Here is a 9,030-nt window from a genome sequence, read left to right as displayed (position 1 = left end):
CTTTACCAGTCTCAATACTATTCTAAAGTCCATAGTCCAAAGTCTCTTCTGAGATTCAGGGAAATCTCTTAACTGTAAGTCTCTGTAAAAATCAAAAGACAAATTACATACTCCCAACATACAGTGGAACCAAATATACATTCCCATTCCAAAAGGGAGGAATAGAGGCATAGTGAAAAAATACCAGACCAAAACAAGATTGAAAACTAGCAGGGCAAATACCAAATACAGTAGCTCCATGTCCAACTTCTGTGACTTTACTTCCATCTGTTAGGGTCCGTGACTCGGTGAGTCTCTTCTGGAGAACAAATGCACGAGTATGGAGATGCAAAAATCAAGCAGAGTTTTACTAAACCAGCTAGCTGGGGCCAATCGTCCTTTCAGGACACGCAGGTCTGGTTAGAGCGATCAACCCTGAGACAATTTTAGGTAAAGATTATATAGGCTTCTACAACCGTTACACAAAAGCCCACGTTTATACAGCCAATAGTTTCAAAGCAAGCATTTCACAAACCAATAACTTTAAAACAAGAAAAATGTTACAACTCCCTTCAGGTGTCTCAATCGGGGAGAGATGGGTGGTATTGGCCTGGCACAACTCTTTCCTGTTATCTTGTGACATGACATGACACAGAACAGGTCAGGCTCTGGGGGCTGTAGCACTTTGCCTCTATCTCCGGATGCCTGTGTCTCCAGTTGAGTTAATTGGTTACAAGCAGTAAATTTAAACAAGTAAATTCAAGCAGTAAATTCAGACAAGCAGTATGTTCAAACAAGCAGTAAATTCCTCTTTCCCTAACACATCTTCTTGGAGTCTCCACTGCCAACAAGATTTCACCTTCACAGCTCCATACAATGGCCTTTTGGAGCCTCTTGACCTCTCAGGGCCTTATTTATGGAGGCCCCTGGTGCATGCTGCCTGGCCTTGGAGGCTCTCTGAAACCACAGAGGAAGAAAGAACCGATGACCCCTTCACTCTTGCATCTTTCATGCCTCTAAAGCCAGCACCAGATGAATGACACTACCAAGTTTGGCTGCAAGTTTGGGATGGACACCAGCCTGCTTCATCCACTTTCAAAGCTTTTTCTCTTCAGTGGTTTTCTAGTAGAAAATCCTTGCTGCATTTTTCTTTCACAAGTTGGAGGTTTATCTGGGTGTGGTATTTTTCTGAAGGCACTCTCCATTGTTTAAGTGCAAATCTCTAGGCCTCTCCTTAATCACTTTAATCTCCTTATCAAAGGAATCTTCTCCTTCAGCACACACCTTGGCTCCAAGATTAATCTTCCTAGAGCTCTTTTTCAACCCAGACCGTACATTTTGCAATTCTTTCTGCTTAGTTTGCAGAGCTATTGGATTTTTGCCCTGCTGGTTTTCAGTCTTGTTTTGGTCCAATATTTCTTTACTATGTCTCTATTCCTCCCTTTTGGAATGGGAATGTGTATTTGGTTCCACTGTATGTTGGGAATATATAGATCTGCATAATATTCACCATTAATAGCCATGCCAACATTTCTACATTAGGCTGTCTTGAAATATTCTCCACCAAAGAAATCAGTTCATTGCTTTTCACCTTAGCCTCAGGTAAGCTCTTAGGCTGTGGGCAGACAGCAACCAGACTCTGCTAAAATATCCCAATTGTGGTTTAATTCTTTAGTTACCTCTGGAACTACTTTGCTCTCAGCACGTCTTTCTTTCAGGCTCCTACTAGAATGGACCAGTAAGCTATGCTTATAGCATTCAATGGCTTTTCTAGTCCAAACTTCCAAGCTCTTCCACATTTCTTCCAAAACTCACACAGTTATGTTTGTCACAGCAACACCCCACAATCCTGGTACCAATTTCTGTTCTAGTTTGCTTTCAATTGCTATGACAAAACACTCTGATCAATACCAGCTTGGGGAGGAAAGGGTTTATTCAGCTTACATCTCCCTGGTCACAGTTCATCACTGAGGGAGCCCAAGGTAGGAACTCAGAGCAGGAGCCTGAAGGCAGGAGCTGAAGCACAGGCCATGGAGGAGCACTGCTTACTGGCTTGCTCCCCTGGTCCATGCTAAGCCTGCTTTCTTATATAATACAGAACAACCTGTCCAGGGGTGGTACCACCCATAGTGGGCTGGGCATTCCCATATCACTCAAAAATCAAGAAAATACCCCATAGACATGACTACAGACCAGTCCAATGGAGGAAATTTCCCAAGTGAGGCTCCCTCTACCCAGGTGTTGTCAAGTTGACAACTAGCACTATCCAGAACACCCACACCAACTGTGGCTAATTGTTCCTCTTCCCCACATCCTAGCAGTTGTTGTCACTTGGTTCCTTGAGGATAGCCATTCTGACTAGGGTTGGATAGAATCTCAAAGCAGGTTTGTGTGTTGACATGTGTTTGGAGGTCAGAGAACAAGAGGGGGTGCCCATCTTGGCTTAATTGGGGGGCAGTGTGGGAGGGAATAGGGTCTCTCATTAGCCTGGAGTTGATTATGTTGAACTGGCTAGTCAGCAAGCCCCAGAGAAATCTATCTGTTCTTTCCCAGGGCTTGGGTTACAAGTTTATGCCACACCCAGCTTTCCTTCTTCTTTCTTTTTAATAACATTTTATTTTTACTTTATGTATACGAATGTATTGCCTGCATATGTGTAAGTGCACCCATGTCATGCAATGCCCGTGGAGGTCAGAAGAGGGTGTTGGATTCCCCTGGAGTTGGAATTATGGACAGCTGTTAGCCCCCAGGTGGGTGCTGGAAATTGAACCTGGGTCCTCTGCAAGAGCAGTCAGTGCTCTTAACCACTGAGACATCCCTCCAGCCCTTCTTTTTTTCTTTTTAGTAACTTCTGGAGATTAAACTTAGGACCTTGTGTTTACAAGGCAAACACTGTACTGAGTTATTTCCCCAGCCCCTCAAAGCAATTTTAACTTGCAATTCCCTGATAGCTAAGGATATTGAACACTTTTGAAAATATTTAGTTTTTTTTTTTTTTTGATAGTTCATTGGTCTACTTATTGATAGGAAGTTTTGAGTTTTAGGTGTTTAATCTTCACAGTTCTTTAGATCTTCCAGCTATGAATCTCCTATCTTGAGTATAGCTGGCAAAGATGTTTTTCCTATTCTGGAACTATCTGTTTGCTCTGCTGACAGTTTCCATTGCTGTGCAGCTTTTTAATATGTAATCCTGTTTGTCAAAATTTGGAGCTATTTCCTGTGCATTGTGACTCTACTCAAACTTCTTGCCAATGCCTCTATCTTGAAGTATTTTCCCAATTTCAAATCCAAAATGACTGTTGTCTTTTTAAGATGAAATTTGGACAGTGGGACACCAGGAACATGCAGAAAGGAATGGCTGTGCAACAAGGTGAAGTGATCTGCAGACTGAGAAGAGAGGCCCCAGAAGAAACCAAATTTGCCAATACTTGGATCTTGGACTTATTTAAAACACCTAGTTTCTTTAAGCCACCTACTGTGTGGGATTTTGCTATGGGAGCTCCAGCAAACTGATACCCTATGTAAAAATGTTGGAGAAAAAAATAGTTTGTAATGCTGATACAAGCCAAGCTCCTGGAGAGCATTTTGTTAAGAATTTATTTCTTGTCACAGAAGCTAAAGCAAGAGCATTTCAACAGGTAAGACAGCATCAGCAGTAATGAACTCTATGGAGAGGTCAGGGTGAGACAGGAAAATGCTCTCTGGATTTAGTGACCTGGAAGTCACTGCTGTTGTTTCTATAGATTCTCTTGGTGACATGATAGTGGCAAAGGTAAAATAGGTGTGCATTAAAGAGGTGTGTGAAGAAATGAAAACTGAATATGGACTCTTAAGTTTGGGTGTGACTGGAAAAGAAATGAGGAATTTTTTATTTAATTTTGTTCTAGATTTTGTTTTAATCGGAAAGACTCAACTTACATGTATAGAACTTTGAGTATAAAATGACAGCTCATTCTGTCTGGTGACTTTTTTTGTTGTTGTTGTTGTTGTTGTTTCGTCTTTTTGACACAGGGTCTTCCTGTAGCCCCAGCTGGCCTGGAACTGGCTAGGCAGACCAGGTTGGCCTTGATCCATCCATTCTACTGAAAATGATAGGATTTCATTCTGCTTTATGACTGAGTAATATGAGATCTCTATTGTAAATAGATAATTACATTCTTTATTCACCTGTTGAAGGGCATCTAGTTTAAGTTTATATCTTAGATATTGTGAATACTGTTATAATAAACATGGGCATGCATAATGGTATACTGATTTCATTTCCTTTTGCTATATATACCCAGATGTGGAAGAGCTGGATCATATGGTGGATCTACTTTGAGTTTTATAAGGAACCTATATTCTGTCCTCCATAATGGTTGAGCTAATTTGCATTCCCACAAATATTTGATTAGCATTCCTTTTTTCTCCACATCTTCACCAGAATTTTTTAAATGTATTCTTTCAAAATTTCATACACAACAATGTATTCTCATTGTCCCCCATCCCTCCCTTTTTATAATAGTCATTCTAACTGGAATAGGATGGTATCTTGTTGCTAATTTGATTAATGATGTCAAACGTTTCTTCACATATTTGTTACCATTTGTATTTCCTCTCTTGGGGAATATTCAGATTTCCCAAACACCCTGTTGGACTGGATGTGAACACCACAGAAGGAATGATTCTGTTTCTGCCACCACTTCTTTGCAGCTTCTGATTGGTTGAGGAACAAGAACTCCAGGCCCATCTCTCCTCCTGTGGTGTCAGTGCCAAAGGCCCTTGCTGAATGCAGGGCTAGCTTCAATAGTGCCTGAGTGGACTACCATCACCTGACAGGAACCAGCATTCTCATTACCGGCTTCCTATTGATGCCGACACTACAGTTGCCTATCAGATCTACTCTTTAAGACCGAAGAAATGGAAATGATAATTACTCTGATTATACTCACATTGTATACATGTATCAAATAAAAATGTACTTCATAGATAAGTATAAATATTATATCAACTGAAAAAAATTCACCAATGTATTAAGGGCTGGCAGAAGGAAAAATGAACATGAGACATTTAAAATTATTGTAAGAAGTTTTAGGAGAAAAATTTTAAAAACAAGGAATAATGAATTTGGGGTCTAACAGGCTTTGGACATCCATGTTAAACTACTGAAGGACAAAGGTATGGGGAAGGGAGTTCAAAAGAACTGTAAAACTGAGGTGCTGAGGCATCACCTCCCTCAGCAGGCCACTGTCCTGGCTCTGAGCCTCCATAGTCAGGGCTCTTGAATCAAGGTTCCAGGCCTGGGGCTGCTGAAGGGGTCGCTGCAGCACTCAGGGTATGGAGGGTCTCAATGCAGCAGATTCCACAGATTAAGTGTAGCTGTTCAAGACCAAGATTTCACATACACAGCAAGACAAACCAGATCCATGGCCTTCCCTGCAGGACTCCCTGAGTGGTTCTTTCCCCATACCAGCCATTCTGTGCCACATACTGAAGCTAAACTGGGTACAGGTAGAGGAAGGAGATCTCTGAAGTCACACTGGGCAGGTATGTAGGGCTTTCTCCAATATCCCAGTGCTGAGCAATGCAAAAAGTAGGGCAGGAGGAGTTCCTCTTCTGTGGATGGGGAGTCTCACCTGCACCTCTGCCCGAGTCCTGTCTTTGAAGGCAGAGGTGGCTGAAGTGACTCCTCCCCCCAGAGCCCTCCTGTCCTGTCACCACTCAGCTCTCCTCAATCCAGACAGCTCCTCCTTCCATAAAGAAATCAATCTGGTGGAGGAAAAGAAACCCAGATATAGAGGAAAGAAAGCAATGAAATGATTCGTGATGGAAAATTTATTATTATACAAAAAGTTACGCAAAATGAAGCCAAAGGGCTTTCTCAAATAAGCTGTGTATTCCTGTATTACAGGTACCAGATCATAGTAACATTTCCAGGGGAAGAAAATCAGAATTCAGAGAACAGACTATGCCAGAGGTCTCAAAGTAAAGAACAGGGCAGAAGATGTAGCCTTGCTTCCTGAATACTCTGACTGTCCCTCTCAGGTCAAGAATCTTCCTGATGGGTTGCTTGACTAAATCTGATGCTGGGCCAGTTGTCAAGGAACCAGCTGCACTGAGGAGGCAGATGTGGACTGTGAATGGCGGATAGCAGCCTTGCTTCTAGGAAAGTAGTATCTGCAAGGATGGTTAAGGAAGACATGCCTCATCACAAGCTCAACTTTACCAAATATGAAGTTCTCTAGTTAAATTATTGAAACGAACATTCTAGTAGTTTGTCTTAATGCCTTTCTTCATACCACAAATACTTCCAGCACTGTTAGAACTCCTGACTGTCACTGTTAACTGGTATATGAAAACTCTTGATACTGTGGAAATACATAAACCATGACTTCTCTACTAGGGTTTTATAATGACATAAATACCTTAAAGACCACCACTGAATACACTCATTTCAGTAAGGATTTAAACAAAAAAAATGAGGTTTCTGTATGATCATAGAACTTGGTGGGGGGGGTGTCAATTCTGCTGCTTCTAGTGATTTCACATTCAGTTTAGTTCAAAAATGCTAACCCATACAGCAAGGATGTCTTAAGAAGAAAATATTAGTCTAGCTAAAGTAGACTGTGACTAAGTTCAGAATAAACTGAGTACATCAGAAAGGGGCTAGAGGTATAGCTCAGTGGGAGTGTGCTTTCCTACCATGACAGCCCTGCATTCAATCTCCAGCACTAGTTGTAAACACGCCCCCCGCCACACACACATGCACACACTCACTATATCAAAAAGGTTCCATAATGAAACAGTTCACTTGTTTAAGTTAACTTGTTCAGTTGTTTAACTGAACTTTATTTCAGTGAATAGAATGAAGTTCTTAGAAGGAGGCCTTGGTCCATAGACCTGAAGGGTCTCTGGAGAAGTGATGGGAAAAGGCATGTTATCAAATGAGAACTGCTCAATTAACTCTCCCTGCTTGCATCTTTCTCAATGAAAGCTTTTTATTACATCTATTTATTTATTTATTTATTTATTTATTTATTTATTTATTTATTTATTTACATGGGTACATGTGCCACGTGTGGAGGTCAGAGGGCAACTTGCAGAAGATGGCCTTCTCCTTCCACTTGGGGGGGGGGGTCCCAGGGATTAGACTCAGATCATGTGGTTTGGCAGCAAGCTGAAACATCTTGCTGGTCCATCCTGCACAGCTCTTTTAATCTATTTCTAGGCACAGCCAGAACTGCTTGGCTATGTCTATCTCCTTGGGTGTATACTCAGGATTACACAAGCAAGAAAGTGCTTCTTGGTCATGTCTCAGTGAAGAGGGGAAGAATGAAGGAGGAGTTGGCCTTGATTAAATACAACACAATTCCCTCTTGAATTGTTGAAGAACATGCTATTAAGACCACAGAAGGATACATATAAGTTGGGATGCCTCTTGCAGCCAAATGTTTTCGAATGAGTCGTTCAGTTCCATACCAGTTAAAACCCTTTGTGGCGTGTCCGATGCGTGGCAGATGAACACTTGCTATTAAAAAGAAAAGAACATGTTTTCACTCATCAAAATTTGATTATCAGTGCCAAATACACCCACAAAAAAATTATAAACTGTCCCACTCACACAATTATAATGTCAAAAATATTCTGGGGAAGCCAGGTGTAGTAGTGCACACCTTTAAGCTCAGCACTTGGGAAGCAGAGGCAGGTGGATCCAAAGCCAGCCTGGTCTATGTAGTGAGTTCCAGCCAGCCAGGGTTACATATCAAGACACTATCTCAAAAGAATAAAACAAAAGAAAACCAAAAAAAATTCTGGGGAGGAATTATAAGAGGGAAAAATAAGTTTTTTTTGGTGAACATAAGGATCCATTGCTTCTAGAAATAAGGAGATATATTGGAAAGAGGAAGTGAGTGATGGTGGAATTAGACTGAAAACAAGCAGAAATTCTCCCCAACTCAAGTAATGCCACAAACATTGAGACACACTAGGCTTGGACACAAATTAAATTCTCTGGAAAGAACTGTCAGTTATGGTGATAAGAAAGTAGAGGACTGAAGTAAAACCAGAGGACCACTTCTTATCTGACGATTGTGATAGAAACGCCCAGTAGATGGGTGTGGTCCACAAGAAGGCTGATGGCAAAGGCTGATTTCCAAAGCAAAGGGCTACACAGACACAAAGTGATGCCAGTTTGCTCTGGGTTTGCTTTTGCCATACAAACAGAAAAGGATTTCTCACCTCCCTTCAAAAGTCACATTACGTGTCCAGAAACAGAATTCATCTCCTCCTGAGGATGGATGGACGCTTACCTTTTTTTTTCTTTGCTGCTAAAAATATCTTCTTCAGGCCCTCCTCCAGGGCTACCATTTTAATGCCAGACAGGACATTGGAGCGGTCACGGTGCTGTGCCACAACCAGGGCCAACTAGAAAGAACAGTCATTAAACAACAGACATGGCTGTCAGCTAAGTGACCACAGAGGAGGCACAGACCGCTACAGAACACTTGGGCTTGGCTCCCTCCCTTGGATGTTCTGCCTCAACAGCAGTATCCTACATAACATAATAATGAGTCCAAAGTCCAGAGCCTGAAGAGATCCTCAGCAGTTAAGAGCACTTGCTGCTCTCCAGAGGACTTGAGCTCGGTTCCCAGCACCCAAGTCAGCTGGCTTACAATTGCCTGTAACTCCAGCTCCAGAGGGGAATCTGTTGCCTCTGTCCTCTGCAGGCATCTGCAATCACGTGCACAAACAGCCCCTCCCAAACGAACACACACACACACACACACACACACACACACACACACACACACACGGAAACTAGGACACAAAGACATCAGGGACGTGCATGCACAGAGGAAAGACCTTGGAGGACACAGTGAGAAGGTAGCCATCTACAAACTGAGAAGACTGGGCCCTGAAGAAGCCAAAGCCACTGACGCCTTCATGTCTGTCACATGGTCTCCAGCATGGTGAGCAGTACACGTCTAAGGCTAAAGCTGTCCAGTCTGTGGCACAAGCTACTGTGCTGCTAGACAGGCTGGGGGCTGGGGGGGGGTTCAAGACAAGCCTTTA

At 42.3% G+C, this 9,030-nt stretch overlaps 1 protein-coding gene across 1 annotated transcript in view; it reads right to left on the bottom strand.

Moving 5' to 3' along the window:
* Window positions 1–5,778: 5,778 nt before the first annotated feature.
* Window positions 5,779–9,030, bottom strand: part of Chd1l (chromodomain helicase DNA binding protein 1 like) — a gene marked incomplete at its 5' end in the record, with an annotated part of 47,579 nt that continues 44,327 nt past the window's right edge. Inside the window, 3 exon segments of the mRNA XM_017796752.2 lie at window positions 5,779–6,135; window positions 7,378–7,486; window positions 8,268–8,382. Coding sequence (XP_017652241.2) covers window positions 6,057–6,135; window positions 7,378–7,486; window positions 8,268–8,382 — 303 coding nt within the window.

The sequence above is a fragment of the Nannospalax galili genome, unplaced genomic scaffold (assembly GCF_000622305.1).
Source record: "Nannospalax galili isolate Female #2095 unplaced genomic scaffold, S.galili_v1.0 scaffold693, whole genome shotgun sequence".
NCBI classification, from domain to species: Eukaryota; Metazoa; Chordata; class Mammalia; order Rodentia; family Spalacidae; genus Nannospalax; species Nannospalax galili.
Note: the sequence above shows the minus strand (reverse complement) of the source record. Positions and strands in the feature narration are given on the sequence as shown.